The 27,300-nt window shown below is 48.7% G+C and overlaps 1 protein-coding gene across 1 annotated transcript; it reads right to left on the bottom strand.

The window, feature by feature from the left end:
* Positions 1 to 946: 946 nt before the first annotated feature.
* LOC144123609 (semaphorin-2A-like) lies at positions 947 to 24,573 on the bottom strand. Its single transcript, XM_077656414.1, has 14 exons — positions 24,118 to 24,573; positions 22,568 to 22,679; positions 20,228 to 20,279; positions 19,228 to 19,290; positions 18,133 to 18,249; positions 15,908 to 16,031; positions 13,987 to 14,145; positions 13,411 to 13,532; positions 12,331 to 12,469; positions 10,978 to 11,041; positions 4,112 to 4,461; positions 3,028 to 3,155; positions 2,277 to 2,422; positions 947 to 1,026 (listed from the first exon to the last, which is right to left on the bottom strand). Exons 1-14 carry the CDS (start codon positions 24,497 to 24,499, stop codon positions 1,005 to 1,007), a joined length of 1,980 nt encoding a protein of 659 aa, XP_077512540.1. The 5' UTR covers positions 24,500 to 24,573; the 3' UTR covers positions 947 to 1,004.
* Between the last annotated feature and the right edge of the window lie 2,727 nt (positions 24,574 to 27,300).

The raw sequence follows: 27,300 nt of genomic DNA, 5'->3' as shown, positions 1-27,300 counted from the left end.
GGGCGGCGCTGGCAAACACATTTAAGGTTAGGCTACAGGCAACAAATGCACTCTAAAGAAAAAGGTTGGACAGCCGCCATGATAGCTTTTATTGCTTTAAGCACAAAATGAAATCTTCCCTATTATTTCAGCGCTGGAGAGAAGTTGTGTTGTAATGATTGCAATCTGTAGTTATTTGAAAATCTTAGAATAAATCAGGGGTTAGTACTGCGCGTACCAAAAATGTAACTTCGGAGTTTTGAGCAGGGTGTTGTCGACAGGAAACATTTGGAAAGATTTTAGTGCATTCGACAAGGTATTAAACGAACTTGAAAATCGGCAGTCATTCAATTAATTCATTTTAATATCGTATTCCTTGCCGCATGCCTCAAGAGAGAAAAAACATCCGATATTTTATAAGAAATTGTTTGATTTTATAACGCAGCTTTTCTTTGCATTTCTCCTTGCAGCAGCCTAAAACAAGAGTACAACAATTGATGCTATAGTCGTTATAGTTCTCTACACTTGCACCGCGCCGCACCGACGCGAAAAGCGGCGGCTACATGTGCGACCTGTATGTTACGCGCAAGTTACGCCTCGCTGTTCTCAAATGGTCCTTCGTCTAATCAGGATGAACTTCGTCGATATGGAGCCTGCAGCACCACGACGCCGCTTGGACTCTGTTACAGAAAGCACATTTATCCTCTGCCGAGCTCGTTACAGAGACAGGGCTTTGAGATTATATAAGAGAAGCAGGTGAAAAGAACGCTTAATCATTTGAAGCACCCAGTTCGTCATTTTCTGTGTGGCAAAGTGCCAAACTTTATTCGCATAGATAATGGATGGGTGCACACAATCTGCGCTGCTGTCATTTATTGTACTTGTGCAGATAAATGTCGATGCTAGTATTGGAAAAAGAAAAACACCAGGCAAGTCAGTTCACAACGCGCGGTTCCGAAATTACCTGTTTTTATGTGGCCATAAAATACATGGAACTGTTAACGCAGTCTGATGGCCGCAGATCTTCAGCACACCCTTCGAGTGGTTCTGAAAACGCCGAAACAAATGCAAGTTAACACCACTGCGCAGCACTCAAGAAACGCGAAATTCTCGCACCGCAAGTAAGGTAGTATACAATTGTTCAAGTCGAGCATCATGACTGGCGGTTACTTAATTGATATTTCCTTTCCTGATCTGTTTTTTTTTAATATAGCCCGAACATAGAACCAGTTCATAAATGACAACGCCATAGCAGGCTAGTCAGTAGTTCCCACATACTCCTACGACGCATCTACAAATTAACGAAAAGAGAGATTTAAACACCTTATAGCTCTGTACACACGACAAGTTTTATCAAACTGGAGGGAGGGGGTGGGTAGAGGAGCAATCAGTGCTTTGCGTGCAACGGTGTTTGCATCCGACGCGTTCAGCTAAATGCACGAACTTTCATGCGAATTAGTTTCGTATCTGCCGACCATTCCTTTTTGCGTGTCCCTCCCTGCACGCTAAGAACAAAAAACGAGGATAAACTGTGGGAGGATTTTAGAATAGTTTGATGCAGCCCAAGAAATCATTTAATTCTCAGACTTTCAGGAATTCGAAGAAGGGATGACTTCACGAACCTCGTGCATCCAGCATCGCAGCGGAGCCACGCGAAGGAAGGGGCTACCAGACGAGTAACAAACGAATTTCAACGGATGGCACAAGCTTATTAGGCGTTCTGCTTCAGAACAAGATCTCGACAGAAAGAACAGAAACCCACCGTGTACACCTGGCAGGCTGAAGACATGAAGTAAATTTCGCTGCCTTTTGTCTCGCTATGCATAATCGAAACGGGTGAATCATGATAAAAGCGCTAAAGAAAAAAAAAAGTAGTTCAACAGGTTGTTAAAAATGTCGAAAAATTTTAAGTTGGCCTTCAATCACAACAATATAGTTTTGGGGGCCACAAGACAAAGAAACATAACAGTGATTGAAACACCTAGGAGCGCCGCGTACAGATGCAATGAATATGGAACGCTTAAAGGCTCAAAGCCGCCGATTCCTATACCAGTACTTGTGATAAGCACCGCGCTTGAGTTCCCAAAAAGTGTTTAGACTTAGATACAAGGTGTGCTCATAAACATTAGATAAGTTTTGTTCTTGAGAGCCGTAAAGCTGTTCGCTTTCAAATGGCATGCATCTATACGCACATCGGGCATAGGAACTGTAGCAGTAAGTCTAAACTGTATAAAGGTCGACTGCGGTATACTGAAGGGGTGCGTAAAGTACACCACTTCTCTTCCTGGAGAACGCACCCATCGACGTGCGGGACGCAGCGTGCACCGTCCCAGCCACAGAAAGGGTCCATCACACAGGACGGGCACTCCGGAGGACGTTCTCCGCAGTCGTCCATGCGGAACTGGAGGATGTCGTAGTCCGAGAAAACGTACAGGCTCCGGTGCTGTGAGTAGCGTGATCGCTAATGGTTCATGTGTGGTGCCACACACACACACATACCAACAGTTCCGGGCTCGTAATGCGGTACTCGGCATCAAAACCAAAACTTATATGCTTGTCCGCAATAGAAGACAGTTAGAGTAACAGGATGTCGACAAACAGAGAATCATTTCACTAAACTCAGACTTAAAATCAGCCGTTCGTGACCCTGGCATTTGGATCGTAACGCTGTTCTGTACAGAAAGTTGTTCTGTACTTCTTGGCCTTGATTCTGTATGTAGCCCGCGCAAGTTTTTTTACCCCATTCTCCGAGAAGGCTATTCGCCTGACCAGCAGACATGCTGCTGTGTAAACTGGGGTCATGGGATCAGAAAGCCACGAGACAATACGTGGCCCATTCTCAAAATCATTGTGCTAGTTGTGCTGACGCCTGAGTTAAATACGTCATAACATAATCGCGTATTTTTCAAACGGTGACATTAAGCGCTTCTCGTTATGGTGCGCATCCTGCTGCGACGATGGTTTCCGCGAAACTCTGCAAAACAGAGCCTGAAGAGCTGCTGCACCCAAAAAGAAAGCAGTGCAAGACAGCTGGGTGTTTGTGCGTACCTTCAAGGAAACAAGAAGCTTGCGAATCGCTACTGTGGAACCGACGAACACGTCCACTTGTTGGGCAGGGGCGGGTGTCCTGCCCCCGGGCACGATTTCCTCAGCCAGTTTCACAACCAGGCCGTTTGCTGCGACACCAATATGGTCCCCAAAGAAAGCTTCAGGTTTCTTTCCTAATCATACTCCGGTGTCCTTTTCCGCAGTAATGCCCCAACACGGATTAAATACTGAAAAAAGCTAAAAACAGCGCCCTATTCAAAACGAAAATTTTGAGCTAGGTCCTCCATTAGTAAAGGAAAACATTCCCAAAACATCCGCCTTTCAAAATTCTGAAATGCTGGCTTATGCAACTCCCGAATCCGCAAGAAAACTGGATATTCAATGTATAATAAGCATGTCTGTTTTAGTCTTTAAAGTGCGGACCACCTTAATTTTTTTGTGCCTGAAAAGGTTAGTTCACGTATTCAGTTTTGAAGAGTCATTCACGAAACACTCGAGAGACCTAGAACAAGTTTTAAAGGTGAATTTTGTGTGCCTTAAAAACAAGACAGTGAGTTAAAACATCATTCGCAGAAACGAAATATTCACTGTCAGTAAGAACTAGGTAAAAAAATTAAGATGTCGATATCCTCCGGGGAGGCTGTGCCGTATGCAAAACTCGTAATATACAGCACATGCCGCAAATCGGTCCTTTCTTACCACTGCTGACACTCCGCGTTGAGCACTATACCCGGGAACACTTCCAATCCCCCCTATAACTGCCACTGGCTTTTCATCAACAGTTTACTTGGAGGTGCTTTTGCAGAACTGGTACGTTAACTTAAAAGATAAGGTGCCGTTCACGAGCACTTCGCAAAGCTCGAAAAATCAAACCATAGTTTGATACGCAGCAGCTTATTACCTCCCGTTCTTTAATTTTTAGAGTGAGTTGCGCCTGTCTTGGCCTAAAACCAGACCAGGGGTCCCGGAAGAGGTCACAAAATTTCGGTAGGAATTTCCAAGTAAGAAAAGCTTTGAAGCTCTTCCATCTTAATTTTAAAGGAGATGAGCATGTAAGCAGAAGCAGTTCGTGTGCAGTGCTGACCCGTGGCCACGTAGCAGATGACCCATGAGCCCCAGGACTCGCTGAACACGAAGGCGGCCATTGCGCTGAATTCGACGCCCGGGAGAGTGTAGAAGACCCGACTGTGACGCTGCTTGGGTGACTCGGCCAGCAGCGGGTGCGAGAGCAGGAAGTTTGTCTCGGTTGGATCCAGCGTGCGGGAGTCCACAACGCAGGCAGCCCCCCTTCCCGTGTAGTTGGCTTGGCTGCTGCTCACTACCTTGCTCAAGGTGTCCCTGCTCAAGGACACCTGGAAGAACCTGGTGCCGTTGAATGCTCGCTCGATGTCCTCCCGCCGGAAGGCACACACAGCCGAGTCGGGAAAACCGTGGCTGCAACGGAAGCGGCGTGAAGTGCTTTACTTGAATAACTTTTTGAACGAAGAGGCAAAGACATAACAAGAAGCTTCGCAGACGAATACACGCGCTCAATATGCAGGCAACCGGGTATGTGGAACAGCTATGCAGGGAAAATTGGAGGAAGATGTGTAACTACATGCAGGACGCACTGTCTACGAAGAATACTTGGAAGCTGTTGCGGCACCTCACAGATCCGTTAAAAAGCAAGAGCGCATGCGCTCGAGACCTCACAAGAACGATCAACAGTTGCGACGGGGACGGGCAGAAGCTCATTCGTGAACTCGCAAGTGAATACCTCAAGACCGAGAAGATCGGTAACCCGACTCACGAGTATGAAGGGGATAGCAACGTCGAGATGGACGAAGCTTTCACCGAACCGGAGCTGGTTGCGGTCATCGATTAAAGTAATCAAGGCAGCGCACCGGGAATTGACGGCGTTACATGCGAGATGCTAAAAAATATGAGCGACAAAAGCCGAGCTGAACTGCTAAACCTCGCCAACGCGTCTTGGGAGAAGGGTTCGTTACCAAAAGAATGGAAAGAAGCAGAGGTGCGTTTCATTCCCAAGCCGGGAAACCGCCCGCGTCGACAATCTGCGCCCCATCTCCCTCACGTCGTGTGTGGGGAATGTGGTCGAGCGTATGGTTTTCAAGAGACTACAGAGACATTTGGACGTCACTGATCAGATGTCACCGACCATGTACGGAATCCGGAAGCGCCTGAGCACGCAAGACGTCTTGGTGCAGCTACCTTCTGGTTATCAAGCAAGCAAAGACTTCTACGCCAAGAGCTATCCTGGCGCTCGATCTCAAGGGGGCCTTCGATAATGTCACACACGAATGTAGTCTCCGTAACCTGCGCCAGACGGAGTGCGGAAAGCGAACATTTAAGTATATGCAGGATTTCTTAAGCAATAGAAACACAACGATCAAAATTGGAGAAGTCGAAACCGATAGCCCTGAGAGACAGAGGCACCCCACAAGGGTCGGTTCTTTCGCCACTTCTCTTCAACCTGGCACACCTCCCTCTCCCGGCTTTGCTTCAAGACATAGAGAGCACAGATCACGCTCTCTATGCAGACGATATCACTGTGTGGAAGTCGAGGGCAGGGTTGGAAGCTGGATGGAGGAGACCCACCAGAGAGTGGCAAAGACCGTGCACGAGTTCGCTAAATCGTGCGGCCTCAGTTGCTCGCCACAGAAGTCAGAGTTGCTCGTCATCGAGCCAAGAAAAAGGAAAGGAGACCAAGAGAACGACCGCATCACCATCGACGGGACGAAGACAACGCCAACCACGCAAGCACGTATCTTGGGTGTCATCTTCCAGAACAATGGCAAGGCGGGGGCGCGATCGACAAAATCAAGGTTTCAACGGAACAAATTCCGAACATGATCAGAAGAGTCACGAACAGAAAAAGAGGATTGAAGGAGGACGATGCACTGACGCTCGTCCAGGCCTTCGTGACGTCGCGCATTGTTTACGCGGCTCCGTACCTCAAGTTACTCAAGGAAGACAGGGACCAGTTGAACGTCATTATACGCAAGGCAACCAAGATGGCGCTGGACATGCCGAAGCATTCTTCGACCGACAAGCTTCTCGGCATCGCCAAGCACAACGTGGTTGAAGAGTTAATAGAAGTTTATCTGTCTAATCAAAGAGTTCGGCTCAGTCAAACTTCAGCGGGACGTCGGGTTCTTGCCAAGTTGACCTGGCAAGAGGCAGACCGGAAGGAAACGGGGCTGTTACCCAGACTGTGGGCGCATAAAGTCGACAGTAAGCCGCTACCTCGAAACATGAGGTCGGGTCGTATTGACGGCCGCAGAGCGGCTCGTATAGCGGCCTTGACGGAGACTTTAGATCAAATCGAAGAAGAGGAAGAGGGGGTCACTCTCCACAGACGCTTCGTTACCCAAGTTTTCATCGAAAGCCACGCTGGCAGTTACGACGCGGGATGTGCTCGTAACCTGTGCCACCATCAAGACATCTTTTCAGGAAGTGGCAGAAGAGGCCGCGATAGCGCTAGCACTCGCGCAGCCCTAAGTGGGAAGAATTATCACTGACTCGCAAAAGGCAACACCTACAGAAAGGGATGGGTGTCTCTTGCGGAACTAGATGTTCTCAGGAGTAAATGCGACGTACCTGAAAGGAAAGTTGAGTTGATATGGACACCGGCTCACTCTGGGCTGGAGGGCAACGAACTTGTCCACCAGTTCGCCCGAGAGATGGAACACCGGGTAGAGGAAGGTGAGCCAGAGTCCATAATTAGTTACAGGGATATTACGAACTATTACAAGACGGAGAGGCGACGTAACCCGGTCATCACAAATCGCTTGGCAGAGAACAACAAGCGATGTACAGGCAGATACAGGCAGGATCCTTCCCACACCCTTACCTTCAAAACAAGATGTACCCGGAAAGGCACGAGAAGGAATGTAATTTCTCCAAGACTCAGTTAGGCACGCTCCAACACGTCATTGGAGTATGCGATTTCGTCAAGGCAATCCCCCCACCTCTTGCCTGCCCCACTACCCCACCCCATCCCTCATCCTCCCTTACCGAGCGATGGGAGGCCTTGCTAATCAGCCCAGCCCTGAAGACCAGCTCGTCCTGATCTCCAGGGGCCAGGCGGCTAGGGAAGCATATGGGTCCCGGGGAGAGGGAACCACTTCCATCGACTGCGTCTAAGAAAACATCGAGCTCGGCTCAATAAAGTTGTTTCTCTCTCTCTCTCTCTGGCTGACATGTTCAAAAATGAGATAAGCCGTGTGCTCTAAATCTTAAAGGATTTCGGCGGCGGCCGCGTTTCCCATGAATCAACCCCTGCACTGATACGCCAGCGCCACTTGCTAGGCACGCCTTGATTAAATGGTCAGAAATGGCACCTTTTGGAACGCCGACATGCGCACCCCTTGCCAAAAGTCGTCAGGTAACGTGGTTTTCTTTTGGGCCATACAGCGAAGCACGGTCCTGAGAGGGTAGTATAGTGTTGTTCTTACCCTGCAGGTTGTTTAAACGGTTCCTAGAAGTGATCCAGTAAAGGCCCAAATGGTAGAGCATGTGGACTGAAGAGATTACCATAACAAGCAGGCAATTTTTTACAGCCTAACTTCTGTTGGCCTAGTTGCCCCGGTCTAATTTCATTTCATTTTGACACCTTTATGACCCGATGAGAGGTATTACTCAAGGGGTTGGTGCAAGTAGTATGGTGAGCAAGTATAAACACAACGAAAGATCACTGGTGACATTTTCGACAAATTTTGATGAGCGCGTGACGGCTGCGATCTGTTTGGGTAGGTCGCTCCAGTCTGCGGCAGCCCGGAAAAAAATTAATGAAGGAGCAAAGGTATACAAGTCGAGAAACCTGAAAAGGATGACGACTGCGGTGAGATATGCGGCCAGGCGACACAACATAGGGCGGGCAGCCAAGTGAAGTATGGAAAATTTTATGAAGTAAGCAAAGGTTGGCAATGCGGCGACGAACTCAGAGGAGTAATGAGCGGGATTCTGCTTTCAATGCTGATACACTGATGCCGTAAGGATATGAAGAATGAATAAAACTGGGAGCTCTGTTCTAAACTGATTCAAATGCATTCATAATGTAAGCATGATGCGGCTTCCAAATGGATTATGCAAATTTTAATTTTGATCTGACAAGGAATTTTTAGGCTAATACATGATCAGGGGTTTGGCGGAGATGACGCCGTAAAAATCGAGGTGTTTTGTCAGTAGGCGGAATGATGTCATTAACTTTAGTAACTTAATTACTGCAGAATAAGTCGTTACGTAAAATGATGCTTAAGTATCTATATCATGGAACAGACCACAGGAACAGTTAGCGATAACGTAAAGAATAACTTTCGCTGGTGTGCGAGCGATAAACGGATGGCCGCCCAGCCGCCCAAGAGGCAGGTGACCAGAGAGTTTAAGAATTTAGATGTACTCTTCTGGCAACCAGACAAGTGCTAAGTGGTCGACGAGAGCCGCCGTGGCCAGCCACCCCCGCCACTGGATAGGAGGGTATTTAGGGAAGTGTGGGGAACGGAGGGGGGAAAGTGAAAAGATGTTTCCCGTTGGCGTAGAGGCAGGGCCAGTTTGGGCAGGAAGAGATGGAGCGAAAACGGTATAGGAACAGTTGGGCCGGGATAATTAGTGCATTACGGCTTTCAGGTAGCATCGTCTATAAACGGCTCGCACCGGTGCACACCGGAGATCTTCGATAAATGAAATGCACCCTCCCGGGGCACTTTTGTGCTGCACTGAAGCGCACCGACACAATCGGCGGTGCGCAGGGGAGCAATCCCAAGCAAAACTTTTGCTTGGGCTAGTTGGTTTATGTTTGAAGATGTCACGAGAACGGCACGACGAACGACAACAAAAAGTAGAACACATAGGACAGGACCAGCGTCACTCGGACTTAGGTCCGAGTATTTTGCGTACGCATCTGACGTGTCCTGAAGATGGCTCCAAAACGCCGAATATAGACTGTACTTCCAATGGCACCAGTTCTCAAGCAAGACCACATCACTCGGGACAGGCAGGTTAAGATGGCGATCAGGTTAACGCAAAAAATGGCGAGATTGGTGCGGAAACATCGCTGAATGAAAGGGACCAATGTAGAAGAAATGTGCTCAAGTAAAACTCTTGCTTTGGCTAGTTGGTTCATGCTCGGAGATGTAATGAAAACGGCGCGACGAACAGTTACGGTGGTGGTTACGGACGGCGTCACGATGGCACAGGTTCTGGAATATAAAAGAGAGGGATGGAAAGCGTCTGCGTAGCATGCGATAGTACCGGCAGGGAACGGGTCCTAGTGCAGGGCTCGGTCCTGGCGACGACCAGCATGCACTCCGGGGCTCAAAGGGGCAAGAAGCGGAGGCTGTTGGGAAGAGGCTTTTGCGGTGTGTGTGAAGGAAAGTCAGCGGGTCGATTGCCAGCTCGTTGCGACAGCCAGCGGCCTTGCGCAGAGCCAGACAGGCGACCCAGTTGACGATCCCTGTGATGTCTGAGGAGGGCGGGAAGGAGAAGAAAGAGTCCTGTGGCATAGTTTTTTCTGTATATACGTGTACAGGGAGATGTAGAGACTGTACACTCAGCGCTTAACGACCCCTCAATGTGCTCGAACCACTTTGGCGGACCAGATGTGTAACCTGATGGCAAATGTTTAAGGTGTTCCCTATCGCCTTGGCGCATGTACGGTCTTGGAAAGGAGAACCGAAGGCCCGGCAAGAGGAGGTGCATGAAATAGGACTGTGTTCAGAGGAAAGGGGAGAAGTGTGTTAATTGATCGCTGGCAATACTAATCGGATAGGAGTAGCAGCTCTGACTTGTCGGGGGTTGCTTGGAGGCCAGAACGGGAAAGAAACTGAAATAAGATCAAGAGTGGCTTGGAGGGCGGGCTCCCCCGGTGACCCATGGGTACGCCAGATTGATGTCTTCCGCGCAAAGGAGGAAGTGAAGGCGTTGAATCGCAGAAAGAGTTCGCGCGAGTAAAGCCATATCGAGGTTGAAAAGGTTTGGCATGAGTACAGCACCTTGAGGGGCCTGGCGAGAACGGAGTAAAAGCACATATATAGGAGTGCAGGGGGCAGTCGAGAAGATCCGTTAGGCAAGGGAAAGAAGTAAAGGAGGAGTGGAGAAGAAAGGCAGCGAAGAGAAAAAGGAGAGGTGCCAAAAATAGATGACACGTGGAGCCCACGGGGAGCAGTTGCACGCGCCAAAAGGTGTCCCCTAGAAGTGGTCTTTCGTTCACCTCGAGTGGCGTGATTCAGATGCGACGCGTGTTATTAGCAGATGAGCACGTGCCTGTGTATAATGGCTGACAATCGCGTTGCGGGAGGTCTATGGATGCAGCCGCGGCGGAAGGGCTTGTTGGGAGCGCTGCTGCGGTAGGCCAGAGCCACAAAGGTACGGTGGTTCTAATATAAAACGAAAGGTTTTCGGACTCAGCTGCCAGCAAAAGCGCTGCGCGACGAAATAATCAAGTCCGTGGCCGCACATTTCACGCACCATAAAGTGCTGGGGAGAGGGCAGGAAAAGGGATTCTTTAGTTACGACCAACTGCGCCAGCATCGACGTAGTGTATCCTGGAAAAGGATCCCCACAACGCTGATTACGCGGCAGAAAGGGCTGCGTCCATCTGTTTCGCGGTATCCACTGACCTCGACCCCTGATGTCAGCCCACGCTTTTGTAAAACCCACGTGGTACAAATTAATACGGAGCACTCCTTTACGGAGTCTCTGTGCCGTCCATTTGCGGTACCGGGACGTTAAACCCATCATGCCCACACCATGCAGTTACCTATTAACAGCCTCGATTAAATTTGTGCGCGGGAGTAGTCGCTTCACGAAACATTATTTGTTTCCCAAGCCAAAGTGCTGCCCTTACGCTAGAATACAATCACGGACCGTAATCAACCTTCATTCTCTCATAAGGCAGACTGTTATTTGTGACTCTATGTCAGCAATGAATGTCCTGGTTCGGAGGCTTACGTGACAGTAGTGTAGGCACCAAACAGCACGCCGTTCTCCAGGTTGGGCACCCAAGAGGAAGCATCTGTAATGCCACATCAGCAACAAAATATTTTTCTAAAAAAAAAACAGGATACCATGCCCTGATCTGCTTGCAAAAAGGAATGCACTCCTATACCAATAATATAGATTGCGATCCGCACGAAGTGTGGAAATTCAGTAGGCATAAATAACAGCCGCGATCTCAGCCTAGTTTCTAGAGTATTATTCTACTACGTCAAACGAAAACACGAAACAAGGTGCAGGATGTTCTCCGTATTCGGCATTCAACACGAAGCCCACTGCCGAGCTCGCGTTTCTTAAAACCAGAAAGTTAACGGGCGGTTTAGCTATAATCCTGTGACAATGTGGTCTCTTGGACCAGCTGAAAATAGACGGAATCACTATAGAAAGATATATAGGAAGCTTTTATGCAGCAATCGAGCTGCGTGCATCTTTCTCTTGTGGTACTGTCTGTTTCTTTCTCGATTGTTTGTAGCAGCTGATGTGTTGAGAAAAGAAGGGCGGGCCAAGGTATGCATGAACAGAGAGCTTAGACATGACAAGGGTGAGGATCCGTATGAGTGGCACCAACATCCGCAAGAGAAGCCGCACATAACGGCTGATGCCGTCAAGCAACTCGAAAAACTGATCGAAACTCGTCCTCGTTCAAACATCAAACCACTAGCCACTGCCGCATTACGCAAACTGCACAGCGACATGAGCTGAGGCACAACCAATCGGCGAATAGAAATGGCTACGATGCCGTTACAACGTTCCGGAGCGGCACCTGGGGCCGTATCTTGTAAGGATCCATGTGAAATGGCTAGCCATTTTTCTTTTCGCTTGACTTGATGTGAGCGTGACGGCAACATCAGACGAAAGGAGCAAGCGGCCAGTCACATAAATCACATGGTAGCAAGTCTACGATATCCACTGCCATTCCCTGCACCTCCCGGTTAACCACTGGCTGCGGCAGCAGCGAATGGCGAGGCCCGGACGCCAATGAGCCACTGGTCGGTGCATGAGCTACGTCAGCGAGCAGTGACCAGTGCCAGAGGACCAAGTGGGTCCGGAATGTAAAGTGGATAATAGGTCTTTATAAAATATGACCCCTAGTTAGATCTAAGTAACGATTATATCAATGTTACTTTGAGGTGTGTAAAATTCATGCAGTTATCACGTTGCCTCGCAACGTATACAGCGACTGCAGCTCAGTGCAGGCGGGTCGTGACTTCGACCTCCGGGTAAACTCCAACAGCTTCTTTTCCAACTGAAAAGACTTCAGTGAATCAGGCAAGCTAACCCCACCTACGCGTTGTATTCTACACTCACATATTGCTTCAAAGGTGAAATGGGCCTTCCCGGTCTCATCGGGAAATTCCGTGAAATCGGTGCAGCCCAGACGGACCTTCGTGTACGAAGTCCACAGCTGCGCCCTTCTGCCGGTCCCTGGGTCACCACCAAGGTCGTTCTGTCCTCGCAGAGACAGAAAAAGAATAATAAATATTTACAAGCGAAACCTACGCCCCGCCCTTCAGGACTATTAAGATTAACGTTTGCCACCTGGGCTTCCAAGTGAACCGAAACCCGAATAGTGCAGAAAATTGGTCGCGTTGGTTCTGCACATTGAATTTAAATCCTCTAGGCCGAACCGGCGTGGACGTGACGTTCAGATGACCATCCCAGTCGCTAACTTGATCGCTAGTGAAGACTGCCACCAAAATATCGTAGTACCTTCGATAAAAACGGCTTTGAGGGAGAGATGGCACTCTCTCAAAAGTGCAATTGCGCCTCATTAATTTCAAGTGTGAAACAAACGTCATGCTTACGTTTTTGCACAGCTTGAACTCAATGCAAATGATCTTCCATGCAAAGTAATTGGTTGCAGATCAGTATATGTCATTATCCTTCAGACCGCTGTTAAACACATTTCACCATTAAATACAATTAGCCCAGTCGAATGCCAGCCCGTGCCACTCTTTTCCAGCATACCACCCATCATCATCATCCGCCTGACTACGCCCACTGCAAGGCAAAGGCCTCCCCATGTCTGTCCAATTAACCCTGTCCTTTGGCAGCAGCGACCACCCTATGCCTGCAAACTTAATCTCATCCGTCCACCTGACTTTCTGCCGCCCCCTGCTACGCTTGCCTTTCCTTAGAATCGACTCCGTTACCCTTAAGCACCAGCAGTTATCTTGCCTTCGCATAACATGCCCTGCCCAAGCCCATTTCTTCCTCCTGATTTCGACTAGGCATACCACCCAACCCTGTCTAAAATAAAGCAATTTAAATTGTGTATGTGGGGCTTAACGTCCCCAAGAGGAGTATTCGCTGTAAATTACTCCCACCGCGGCAGTGGTGAAAGCGTAACATGCTGCGCAGAACGATATATCGATGACTTAAACGCACCTTACACACTCGAGCCATGCCGGAAACGACCTGGACACCGCAGGCCCTTCGCTCCGCGGCTTTTTCCCGAAATACGAAGTAGGCGTGCGCGCCAAAAGAGAGAGCGCCCACCGAGTGAGGCTCTGCGAATAGGGAATGAAGTAGTCCACAATGAAGCCTGGACGGTGCCCTTGCAGGGCTACCAAATATTCAGAAAGTGATGCCCAAATGTGAAGGATTCCAGCGAGATGACGTGTATTTCACTTCTGCGAAATTCGTAGAAGGACTAATTAGGCGATTAGATAATTAACTATTGATTGATTGATTGATTGCTTGCTTGCTTGCTTGATTGATTGATTGATTGATTGATTGATTGATTGATTGATTGATTGATTGATTGATTGATTGATTGATTGATTGATTGATTGATTGATTGATTGATTGATTGATTCCTACTGCTCCGTCTCTGGCAGTGTGTTGCCTAAGATTAGTGCTAGCAAAGAAGAAATGGCCGTGCATAAAAATTTGTTTCCCCGTTTCAGGAAAAGGGAAAGAACAGAGGCTGAAGATGGGAAGGAATGTCCCTGCGTCCTTCACCGTTGAGCACTGAGGCGTCGGCGTCGTCGGTCCTCAAGAAGGAGTGCCGCGTTCTGCCCGTGCCCGGTTCCGGGATGGCCGCGCGGTAGATGGCATGCCTCCCTTGCGGCAGATGCCACAGGCTCACCACGCAGGAAGTGCCCGGTACAGGTGCGTCATCTGGGTGCGATTATGAATGCAATTGGTGCATGAATGTGCAGCATCTGTCTGCTAAAAACAAAAATACTATTTCTGGTCCGCATCCATCATTATAATGCACAGAGCGGCCTGCAGCTCTGCTCCAAGTAACAGGAAGGGTGACACTGCACTCAAATTTTAGACGGTTATGCTTGGCCTTGCGTATCTATAAATGTAATATTGCCGCCGCTCTCACCGCATTGACTTGTGATCCTGCTTAGGGAATAACTTTGTCTCGTTTCGTGATTCCACTTAGGGACGGCGGTACAGAATGTACAGAGGACTGAAGTCAACGGAGTCTGTCCATGTAGTTCACGGTGATTCCATATGCTGGCAGAAGTTCTGTGGCCATCCGCAGCGAGCGCTGCGCAGGCCACCTGTTCACAGCGTCGCAAAGCATTGTGTGCGTCATGGTCTGATATAATTCCACCGCTTACTCAGTAGCTTGTCTCATAAAATAACGCAGTGCGCCACTTTTTGCTCCGGGTTATCGTGGTCTTGTTAGGCTTTGCGTTGCCGCTTATTTGCCTGCAGCGTTGGGTCTTAGTTTCACCGCAGAGCGCTCCTTACCAGCGGAATCGACAGCTCAGAGCCGAAACAGGTTTCTCTTGTCTGACTTTAGGTGTTACACGGGCGAGAAGCCGCTGGATTTTCAAATTTGAGTTAAACGTTCACTTTCTTTGCAGGAATATTTTGCCCGTGGCTCCAACCAACTCAACAATTTTCTAGAGAGCTTTTTTTTTCGTTTACATGTTGTATAAACGGGTGCGGGCGAGCGGATAATGTTAACTATAGTGTTTGATACTGAAGGAGCACTTAAGAAGCAGAAACAGAGCGAAACTGTGGTCTGGATTCGGTTTCCTATCGAAACTCTCCTTTCGAGCTTTCTTTATAACAGCGTAAAACGCACTGGCCTCCCATCCAGGAATCTTTATAAAGCGATCTCCGTGCTTGCCGATAAATAACATCGGCGGATTATGAGCACCTTAAATATTATTGGAACAGGAAAATTTGTTGCTCTCGGCAGCTTGAAGTATCACTGACGAGGCTGCGCTGCCGCATCCCCCTCTAAATTTCTATTTACACAAGTCGGGTTTGGCGCTCTCTCCCCTTTGTGCATTTTGCCGTGAGCCTGAATCTATAGAACAATTTTGGCTGTATTGTCGCCGATTCAACTCTCTGAGAAAAAGGTTGCTGGAGGAGCCCTTACAGCATCTTGGCCTTAGTTTGAGCAGCCCGCTCTTGCTATCATTTGGCGCCACCACATTTGGGTTCAGCCACAGATCTGTTTGTACCGCTGTTCTAAATTTCCTGATAGAATCTCACCGACTGCCTTGCTAAGGGTTCCAAAATTTTTCTTTTAATCAATTATTACATTTTGACTTAATCATTGTTATTTAATCCCTCTCTTTATTATTATTCTTATAATTTTGAAACAAAAACTCTCATCCCTTTTCTGTTCATGAGGAAGAATTCACCGGTGTTGCTTTTCCTTTTTATTAACTGCGTTGAGGTGAATAGCGACCCGATTCGTGGCCGATCCCCCAGTGTGGGTATGTGCCATCTTTTGATAGGGTAACAACAACAACAACAACAACAACAACAACAACAACAACAACAACAACAACAACAACAACAACAACAACAACAACAACAACAACAACAACAACAACAACAACAACAACAACAACAACAACAACAACAAATACGCCGCAATGCGAGGATCGCCAGAGAGGGCACCCACCGAGCCACAGGGAGGAGGTGTTTCGAGAGACGAAGTCTGAGCAGCGGCCCGCCGCCTTGCCGGTCTGGTTGCTTTCCATAACGGGCACTCGTTGCGCCTCGGGCACTATCGACAGGTCCGCGGCCTGCACGTGACGATGGCGTCGCTTCATAAAGGGCTAGACATCATCACAATCACCTAGCCTTCTGCTGTTTTGGCGGCCTGGCCTCATCGATAACGACATCTCGCTCAAGCCAGGCGTTTTGTCAATTGTGCACAACCGCAGGTGCAGGTTAGATAGGAGGAGCCGGAGTGGAATCAGCGCAGGTGAAGGCGAGGGTGAAGGAGGGAGGAATTTTCCTGGCGCGCAAAGCTACCGATTTGAACAAAAACACCTTCGACGGAAGTCCGTCTGGTTGGATTCTTGAGATAGTTCAGAGAAAACTGACGCCAATCAATAATTTAACTTTACCCAACGTTTCGGGACCAACTCGGTCCCTTCTTCAGGGGTGACTAATGTGTGCCAGCAGCAGCAGCGGGTTGCTGCCTTCCCTCTCCCTTTGTTAGCACGTGGCGCAGTCCACTAACACTCACAAAGGGAGAGCGAAGGCTGAATGCACCCCGCTGCTGCTGGCACACTTTAGTCACCCCTAAAGAAGGGACCGAGTTGGTCTCGAAACGTTGGGCGAAGTTAAAATATTGGTTGGTGTCAGTTTTCTCTCAACAAATCTACCGATATGTGGAAACCCCACCGACGACCGTAATATAATGTTTTTATATTATTTTTTGAGCCGGTTTGCAAAACCTGCGCGCAGTAAGCGACGCATGGCTAAAGCAAGGTGTAAAGTCCGACTCGGCATGCAATACTTTACTTCGGCTTAACCGTTGCGCCTAAATGGCTAAATGCTGTTAGAAGTGGCAGAGAAAGTGTCTCTGAGTGCTGAATACAATGTTATTTTGCCGTCGCATGTTCAAATACGACACGTCACAAACTTTCTTGTGCGAAAGGGACGCTAATGTACAGGCGCCGCCACTGGCGGGTTCTGCACCAAAGGAGTAAATCCAGCTAAGTTTATAATTTCGATCCCGCGATGGTAAATATATCACTTGTACCTTGAAAAGCGCTTAGATAAGCCATAAAATTGCGTAAGGCTCAAGGACATTCAGGGATGCCCATCGCAGAATCCAGTAACTATATACCCCCCGTGAAGTGAGTTCTGCGCCTGCTACGATTGGTTCATCGCTGCCACATTAACACCATTTCGTCGGAGGAAATCAACGCGGCTTGCGTTGCCTGCATAGGAGAATAAGATGCGTCCCTATCTTCGCATGGCGCCTAGTCGGCCTTCGTTAAGCTGTCGGGCGCAACTACTGCAGAAGCACAAGCAAAGCAAAAGTTCAAGCGCCCGCTCTTGGTATGGTGAGGCCTACACGTCTGTGGAGCCATCTGGCCAGTATGGTGGTGCCCTCTCTTGACATATACTGTGATGAAAGGGCCTCCTGTTCGTCGGGTCAAGCGATTTTGTTTACCACCACCGAAAACGTTTGGTTTCCATCAAGGGCTTGGGAGAATAGCCGTCATTAAATATAGAGTAACCCGGCCAGTGATGCGCGGGACTGCTAATGAGGGAAGAAACCCCGGAGTCGATATGCGATTTCGTCAGGAACGCAGTCGCCGGATTGGGCGGAATAGCCCTGGTGGTGCACCTGGAAGATAATATATCAGCCTAGAGTAGCTACTTTGTCCCTGTTGACATTTCGCATTAAGTTCTGTTCAAAATTGCTACTGTCTATGCACTGCAGCCACATGCCAATGCGTCGGCAGTCTTGGCATGTGGTGGCAGTCAAACTAAAGTGAACCACTTCGGCTGCCAGAAGACGTGGCAAAATTTTCTTTCGCAAAGCGGAAACGCCAACTTTCGGGACGCTAAACGTGAGAAGCGAAGCGAAATACACTAGAGTCTCTGTCACGTTGCGCTACGATATCGGATTGAGTACGTACGTTCCCACCATTGCCACAACCAGCGCTTTTCGGCGCGTTTCTTGAAGGCAACTCTTTTAGAGCACGACGAGCATAGGTAAACATAAGTTCCGGCAAAAAGCCAGCGGCGGTACCTAGAGACATCTAGCCGGTCTATATTCGTCTTCTAATCAGTAACATTTTCGCAGTATTTACCGCTGAGTAGGTAGAGGAATAAACACGAACTCTCCCATCTCGCAAGGAAACTCTCTTCGAGGATACGCACTTGCACTTGCCAGTCGGTTGGATTTCTTGAGTTGGTGCCGCAGACGTAGAGTGTGCTGCCGTTCCTGATGGGCTGGACCACGCGGATGTGGTTGCTGCATTCCACAGCCGTGCCAAGCTGCGTGCGGAGCATTCGAGCTGAAACCTCACACCGTACACCGTAGCCAGTCTATACCGCGGGGCTGTAGGCTTCACATAGCCCCAGCCCACACTCGTCGCAAGGTCAGTATTCGCAGGTGGCTACGCGGATCGTAACAGCCACCACAAGGTGTTTTCTCCGTGTATAGGCATAGGGTGGGCGCAATTGGCAAAGGACAGGATTAATTGGACAGACGTGGGACAGGCTTTTGCCCTGCAGTGGGTGTAGTCAGGTTGAAGATCATGACGATCATGATGATAGGCGGCACGCGGTCTTTGTAGTCATAGATATAAGGGAGACATCTGCTCCTGAGTGAACAGCACAGGCGTAGGATGCCGTGGGTGGGAACTCCTCTCACCACCCCGGGCTGGTTGAAAAATTGCGGTGTGCATGAGCCGCAAGGCACTTGATGAGTGGCGAGTGGCGCAGCCACCAAACGCCAGCCTTGGGGAAGCCAATGTACCCGGCAATAATGAATAAATGCGCTAAGGAATTCACAAAGTAGCTTCTAAGTTTTCAAGCTCAGGGCGCACACGGCAATAAATTATCATGTTCTTGTTTAGAGTATTTTTTTTAGTGTTCTCAGTATCTCCGAAACAAAATTGCGTCCTCATTTTTTTTTTTTCGCCATTCAAAATTTCTGAAAAAATTTACTTCCCCGGGCCCGGGGTGGCGGAGAATTACGCAACAGCCGGTAAGAAGGCGAAGCCGGCAGACAGGCTGTGTTGTCAAGCCGAAAGGGGAGTGTAAGGACGGCACCGTGAAGCTGGCCAACGAACCCTATAGGAGCGATGGGCGGGAAATCTAAATGCACGCAAGGTGCGCAACTGCAGAAATCTTGCGCTTGACTAATTTCTGACCTGGGCGGGGTCCGAACAGCAGTGACGCGAACAAGGAGGGCAGCTATCTCCCGACAACCGCTTTGGACATTGTACCGCGATGCGCGTCGGCACTCACCGGGCCTCCACCGAGCGCTGTGCAGCGGGCCACGCTTGACTGCGGTGCCGGCAGGTGCAGCTCCTGAAGGATGGCGTTCGCCAGAAAGCGCATGCTGCCTAGCGTCAGAAGTCCGGAAATGTCAAGCCCCGCTAAACTTTTTGCACGAGGTATTAGGAAAGGGGCAGATAGGCATGCCCGCTTTTTTGTCAGCGGCCGACCCATGCTCAGTATGCACAAAGTTGATAACCGAGATCTCATTTACAGATCATTGGACCGGCTAGTTAAACACGCCCCCCCCCCCTTTTTTTGTTTTCAGCTCCATCTCCGCCGGAGCAAAGGAATAATTCCGGGAGCTGTCGAGAGCGTCCCGAAGATTATGAGAGGAAGTTTGCTCTGAATGGTTGGCTGGGGAGACTGACCCCATACCGCTTCACTCAGTAACCATTAGTCCCAGGTTTCACTATATATTGTCACGCGGCGCCGAAAACGCCGTGGACAACTGACGATCAAGCTAATGTGGCGCTGAAACAAGCTCTTTATTGGGCCGATATTATCCCGCAAAGAATTAACTCGGCGGTGGCGATTGCAACACGCTTTCTCGGCGGTCCTCCAGGTATACAGAATAACCGGCGCTCTCAGGCGAGCTCAATTTAGAGCTGGAGAACTTTCGAGATAGGTACAGAAACCATCTACTATACTGTCGAATAAAGTAGAAGCAGTTTCCCAAGGCTACAATCCTTCCAGATAAATGTGCTTGCATCTTGTGTCAGCATCGATGTGATAAAGCTGAGTGCCAATGGCTTCGAACACAAAGATTCAAGCTTCATGACAACAAGAGCTTTGCAGTTCCTTACAGGACTGCGATACGCTTGTGAGCAGACAGCTAGAATGGAAACGATAAATGCGACGCCTGTTTGTCTAGGCCTATATTTAGTTGCACCCTCACTGGCCCGAATCTGTGCAAGTTAACGGGGGCTGGTATATGGGCACACTACTCGGTATGGACATCTTGACTTACCGTAATTGGCATGCGGCTTATGTCGTCGAGCCTAAGCTTGAACAGATGGTCCCTGAAAGGGAAATGCAGCATTCTGCTCGTTTTATTCATAACGCCAAGCGGCTAACTACCAGAGCTACAAACTATTCCAGCAGCTTGGAGAGCATAAATGCTATGAAAGCTTTAGGTTTGGCAGCAGTGTGAATACAAGAACAATTGCGCATTTAAACACCCCTCATCACGTGACATAAAGTTTCATTAGTGTTAGAAGGAGGAGGAGGAACGAACTTTTATTTGTCTTATGACAAAGAGGGTAAGGGTTAGGGATGAGTCTTAAACAGGGGCGTGGGCCCTCACGACGGCGCTAGGCGGCTTGAAGACCATGCTTCTTGGCGACATCCAGTGATAGAAGGAATGTTCTGCCGTCCTTGTGGCGAGTCAAAAGGTGATGGCAAGAAATTCTCTACAAGTTAATTTTCTTTTTAGTTTGCATAGCTTTGTGAACTGAGAGCATTTGTAAAATCTTAAGTTATCGTCTAGAAATGCTGTTTCGAAACACTATAACCATTCAAAATACAATTCTGATATTTAAAGACCCCTTTTCATCTTGCATAGTTATTGTTATTATTATTAGTGGCTCTTTTAACAGTTTTAGGCAATGCGACCGACACCAATATATAAAACTTCATGCTATAAGAAGTTGGTTACACTGGTGAATATTACGGAAATTTAGGACAAACCCGCGACGGGAGCTCAGTGGTTTGACAGCCCGGCTACTGAGCCGGATTACCCGGGTTCGAACCCGACCACGGCGGCAACATTTCGATGAAGGCAAAATGCAAAAGGCGCCCGTATGCTGTGCGATGTCAGTGCACGTTAAAGATCCCCACATGGTCGAAATATTCCCGAGCCCCCAAATACGGTACCTCTTTCTCTCGTTCTTCTTTCACTCCGACCTTCCTCCCTTCCCTCACGGCGCGGTTCAGGTGTCCGCCAAGAAGTGAGACAGTGCGCTATTTCGTTGCCTATCATTCAAAAGAAACCCCATGCCATTCAAAAGATAGCGAAAAAGTGCACAAGCTCTGCGTGTAACTCACATTTAAATAATAAGCTCAATTCGATGAGAACAAGGGCAATACATTCTGTTAACATAACCACAGTCAGGGAGAGGCTGAGGCTTGGCGCCAACTGCGCCGCCTTGTTATACTAAAGTTGGCTCCGTAAAACTGCTCTTACCGCTAAAAAAGACCACCTAACTAAACGTATGGCCGACCGAGCTTTTTTTTTTTAGATTCACTAAGAGCAGACGCTCAATCATGCAGTCACCTGTGAGACGCTAAAAAAGCCTGTGAGTCACAATAACAAGTCAGTGAGACTCCAAACCGGGCAGTCGCCAGTGAGATGCCCAAAGGGCAGTAAGCAGCCAGTTTGGGCGTCTTAGGTTAGGTACAGGTGCGAGTTAAAAATGCTAGCACAAGTGTGTCACCGGAGCTCGTGGTATGACGTCGAGTGGCGCTGCAGTAGACCAACTTCCCGATAACAAGTCAATCAGTCAGTCAGTCAGTCAGTCAGTCAGTCAGTCAGTCAGTCAGTCAGTCAGTTTTCTAGCGATAGCTGCATTACGGTAGCATTTCGAGCCTTCAGCGTGGCGGCGCGCCACGTGGTTTGTCACATGGTGCGCTGCAACTGCCGGGGCGCGGCGCCGTGGCTGATCACGTGGTTCGTCCCGTGGTTGGTCACTTAACCAAGTTCAACTCGGCCAGCTGTAGCTATCGCGTCACTCCAGATTTAACCAGAGCTAAACCATCGCCAATTTTTTATTTGCAGGAAAATCACATCTTCCTGCGGGCGACAGAGATTAAAGGCATGGTTGCCTGACGAGATCTCTGCCCCCGTAACAAAAGAAGCAGAAAAGTGCCAAGCCGTTTCCATTTTTCTGTACAAGGAGAGGTCAGCAGACTATTTCCGCCTTGCATGAAGTTTTTTTCTCGCTTCTCTATCCACCGAGCCGGAAAGAAAGGCCGTTGTGTTCACGTGTGGCCAGCACTCTGACATTCTTGAAGCGGTACTCTTTACAACGCTTGCTCCCTGTCCACACCCCCCCCCCCCCCCCCCCGTGGTGCCGAAAACATGAGAACGGGCCGATAGGTGAGTTCGCCGCTCCGGTGGTCACCACAAGTGATGATCCTTTTCACTCGCACCTGTACATTCAACCACTGTGATAGCCCACAAGAGGAAAGGGCTCGGTTACTGCCCCATGGTCAAACTAGAGAACATAACTGGGCGTATCAATTGTTGTGGGCTGCAGCAGCCGTTATCCATCACGCTTAAGGAGCAATGCACGCAGCGTCTCGCCCATACATAGCTCCGACGAATAGGTGCCCTCCGGCCTCGTCCAGGTATGCCGAGCGGTAGAAGAGCTTCCCGCGGGTAAACCCGCTGATCGGCCGACCCCCTACGCTGGGCGGTGGAGCTGCACGGAGAATACAGGTTTTACTGTGCAGCACTGCAGATGAATGAAGCGCCCTGCACAGCGCACGGCTGCCCAGGCGCGGCCTGGAGGCTATGAGCTATCCGATGACGATAGCCGAAAAGACGTGGCTTCAGTGATCCTCCCACAGCAAGAGTGCGTCTCACCACTCAGCGCTGAGTGCTCAGAAGGTTTCAATCATAAACCAACATGAAAATTGTGGCAGTTAAAAGCGTAAAACGACGATTCGTACTAAAGAGCATAAAACCGGAAGGACGAATCCCTGTTACTTTCTTCCATCCGGTTTCAATTCGAAAACAAGCACACAAATTTTTAGATAGCACTTTCATACTTGAAGAACAAAGGTGAAACGGCACAGTTCCCAATAAAACAACTTCTATTAGTATGTGGCAGTGGCCCCATTTTTCCCGGAACTTTTAAACTCTCCAAAAAAGTACTTTGTCAGTTATCTCACTAGATGGAGCGCTCTCACAATTGCAGCAATGGGGTGAATCTCCACTCATTCGCTTACCTTTCTCGGGTCCTGATGACGCTTTGGCCCAGAGCTGATGATGGATTTTTATGGTGCAAGGGTACCTATGGCCAAAGAGTGCCATGGCACAAGGTATTTTTGACTTCTCAAGGTTGGGTCAAAGACCAATTTCCAAAGCATTTCACCCTAAATAAGCCGAGCACCTGGCCAAGGGAAAGCTTGGACTCATTTTACCACCGGTGGGTACCCGACGGCACTGGGAATCGAACCCCGCACCTCCCGCATGTGAGGCGGATGCTCAACCACTTGGCCACCGCTGAGGTACTTTGGCCCAGAACTACACATAGTTGTGACTGAAGAACAGATTCGAAAACTTTCCGTGAGCTCAGCATACTGGCTGCGTCAAGATATAAAGTCAAAACGCGAATTACCCCATATACAAGTAAGATGGGAGTAAGGTATCCTCTGTCCGGCGTACTTTTCGGGACAGGGTATAATGCCTAAGCCCTGGGATAACTTCCCTTTAATGGAAATACGAAATAGTTGCTGTTGGCAACGGAAACAAATTCCCACTTCAAACATACGCATTTCTAGCAGTTGCGAAGATTATAACCGAGGTTGCAATATCCTCTATTTGCTAACCCTGAGACCTCCGGTGCCATGTTTAAAAGTCTCCTCCTATTGCTAATTGCGTCAAATCATTGTGCTTAGCGGCGGGAATATGCTACGTTGCCAAGAGTAAACATTCCGCATATATTAGCGAATGAAATCTACTCCGCCACATGGACAGAATACCTTGTCCCTAAAGGGAGTGTTCTAGAGGACAGCCTACAACTTTTTTTGCTTCCATATATGCTTATTACTGTTTAGAGTGCATCAATTTCCTATAATAGTAGTGGATGAGGCGTGACAAAAGTGGCGAAAATGGCGGAGGTGGCGGAAGTATACCGGCAGTAATGATGGGGGGCCTCGGCCTCGCGTCGGGCACCCTCTTGAAGTCGAGGAAGGGCACCTCCAAGGGCCGGTGGGTTGCGGCGACGGTCTCGGTCGCGTAATCCCCCGGAAGCACAGCTGCCAGAGCCAGCACGGAACCCACGACGCATGCGGACACCACGGCGAACAGCAGGGAGAACATGCAACACAGCTCGTACGTTTCGCCGTCCCTCCGTTCCGGGGCCGCGCGATGGTGGTGCGGCCTCGACAGCCCTCGAGAAGAAAGGGGAAGAAGCAGGGGCTCCTCCCCAGAAGACCCAGCCATGACCTGGTCCTCTGGCGACGCACGCCAGGAGGGACCCACTGGCCCCTCTTGTTCTCGCCCGAAGGGATACATGAGTGATTAGGGGAACGTACTCCGAAGGGGACACCTCGTAGGGAAACCTTGTGGTCACCGCAATGCCGACAACGCAGCAGGGACTCGGATGCTCTGCGATCTTCACTTCGTTTGGCTCGCGTCACGCGCCACGTTCTATTGCTGCTGCCCTCAAGACTTAATGGCGCACACCAGCAAGGGGAATCGGCCATGACGCAGGCGGTGGCTGACTTGAAATTTTTTTTTATTGAATGCACAAAGAATTATATAAAGAAAAAGAAATTTTTTTGTTCTAGATGTTTGCCATTAGGCATAATGAGAAAGGGAGAGAAAGTTAGAAACAGGAACGTAAACAGGCCTCGCTTAAAAAGTGCAAAAAAAATCCCGATAAAGCGATTGTCAAGTGTCCACTTGCGATAGTCGCTTTCAATGTCTCACCGCAGGCCTACCTTCCTTAGGAATCAACTTGTAATCTGTGACAGAGATGGTTGAATGTGGGAAATGGGCTTCACGAGCATTAATTTGGAGAAAAAAATTATGACGAATGATGTCCGGTTCGAGAATAAAGTTTGAAAAGCGGAGTTTAATTTTCGTTGTGGTTTCAAAGTATAAGAATGCCAAAGGCAAGAACGACCACAAAACACAAACATAGACCGAGTTTCTGAATATGGATTTCTAGCAGTGACCTTCTTAAGGAACGGAAGCGGCGACAGAAGAGAATAAAGTGATCTATTGCTTCAGGCTCAGCACAAGTGGAGATCACCAGGCAAAGTCTATAGAGGTAAAAACTTAGCAGCGGCACCTGACGATGTAGTCGCGTGAAATAAACTTCAAACTTGCAGTATCACGAAACTTTTCTTCTCCAAGGTAACTAATGACGGTTTAAATCATTTGAAGAAGTAACCGCCGATGTAGAAGAAAGTGTGTGCCTATATTTGTAAATATTTTATGATAGCAGGCACACTGTCGCTATATGAAAAAAAAGCCGTTGTAATGTAGGCACAGGCCGGAAGGAGATCAACGATTGGACCACTCGGAGATGCAGTCGCTAAAGCGTCAGCAATTTCACTTAAATCTAGACCCCTACCATTCGAAATTCAAACAAAACATACTGATTGCATATGTGGAGGCATCAGAAACTTGATCATGCGTAGAGTCTTTGATTCAGCAGACGGGGATGTGCAGAAGCACAAGGATAATTACTAATTACCATTACTGAGGAGAAAGATTCCCCATGAAAGTAACCATTCATTTTGTCTTCATCCCAGTCTAGCCCACGGGACGTAGCTGCCGTTGTAGAGCATGCTGGCCACCCCATCGTGAACGGCCACCAGTTAGTCCAGCAACAGGTTAATAACTGCATGGAATTTGCAAAACAGATTGGGGGAGAGCATTTGAATTGTTCGGAAAGAGGCAGAAGCAGAATACTGGACATTTAATTACTCGGTTCTACTTACTTGTTTAAGAAAAATTCTTTTGGTACGACGGGAAGAACAATATTATCCATTAAATCACACCTTGCTCCCTGACCGTTAGCTCATGTTCGCCCGGATAGTAAAATTGGAAGCAAAAACATGACTGAAAACTATTTACCTTCACGCATATCTCTCTTCACTTCTGCAGTCTTCGTAAAATACTGCTCACCCCAGTATATCTGCCCGGTTCTGATAACTAGAACAGCAACAATCAGCACGGGTGGCCTGAGGTCTGACATCATCAAGATGCCTAACAAAGGCACACCTCAGGACGCGGTGCTCTCCCAGATACCCTTGCATATCACAATGCCCGGATTTCTGAAAAGGCTTGACAGAATTTCAGGCTTCCAACTTACCCTGTGTGCCGATGACATCACAGTGTGGGCCAGTGAGGGTCCACTGGAGTAGAAATACCTGCTCCAGGAAGCGGCGGACTGCGTGAACCAGTACGACAAGTGTGGCCTCGCCTGCTTGCCGTGATAGTCCGAAATAATCAGAATACAAAAAAGATAGGACAGATCCCTCAAACTGGATGTCACGCCTGACGGGAAAGTCAATCCAGAAGTCCAGACTCTTCGAATACCGGGCATGTGGCTGCCGTCTAGCCCTACAGTAAACCACAGTAGATCCGCATCCACGGCCCAGAGGACTCGCATGATCGCCAGTTCCACAAACAACAGAAGAGGAATTAAGGAAGATGTGATGAGGCTGATACGAGCCTTCTCGTCAGCAAGGCCACAAACAGCCACAAACAGTCAGAAACTGAGCAGGTAGAGGCCATGTTTCGCATACCCTATAAGATCGACCTGGACCACCCGAAGAGGACCTCTACAACCAAACCGGCGTACCTCAACGTGGCCAACAGCTACCCTATAACATCGGGAAGCACAGTGAAGTTGAATGGCTCCTACTGGAAAAGATAGGGAGGTATCTCCCAAAGAGTATCAGCTAGCGAGATTGCCTCGAGAACATCAAAAAGGGCATAGACTTCCCGGACGAAATTAGGTCGTCCCACACAGTCCTCCAGATTCCACTGCACATGCACCCGGAACCTTGCTGAGGAAGAAGAGCAGCGAAAACGAAGATTCGAGAAGAACGATTGGCGGGTAGTAAATATTGCGCGCCATCGTGTTGTTTTCTTGAACTCTTTCACCTTAGTATAATTTTGTATGAAACATTCTAGTGACGCCTAACCTGTTTGTGTTCCTCTGGCGTAAATACGAGGCACTGTCTAGCATCGTGTTACTATGCAAACGGGATTGCTGAAGGTTCGCCTCCTTTAGCAATCTTTTTTCTTTTAAAAATATATTTTTACAACTCATCCGTGAACATTATGCGGACATCATA

The sequence above is a fragment of the Amblyomma americanum genome, chromosome 3, assembly GCF_052857255.1.
Source record: "Amblyomma americanum isolate KBUSLIRL-KWMA chromosome 3, ASM5285725v1, whole genome shotgun sequence".
NCBI lineage: Eukaryota > Metazoa > Arthropoda > Arachnida > Ixodida > Ixodidae > Amblyomma > Amblyomma americanum.
Note: the sequence above shows the minus strand (reverse complement) of the source record. Positions and strands in the feature narration are given on the sequence as shown.

Coding starts and splice junctions, on each gene's coding strand:
- LOC144123609 (XM_077656414.1), bottom strand. CDS start 24,499: ATGTATCCCTTCGGGCGAGAACAAGAGGGGCCAGTGGGTCCCTCCTGG. Junction 22,680..24,117: donor GCCCCCCATCATTACTGCCG/GTATACTTCCGC, acceptor TTCTCCGTGCAG/CTCCACCGCCCAGCGTAGGG. Junction 2,423..3,027: donor AGCTTCTTGTTTCCTTGAAG/GTACGCACAAAC, acceptor CGCTACTCACAG/CACCGGAGCCTGTACGTTTT.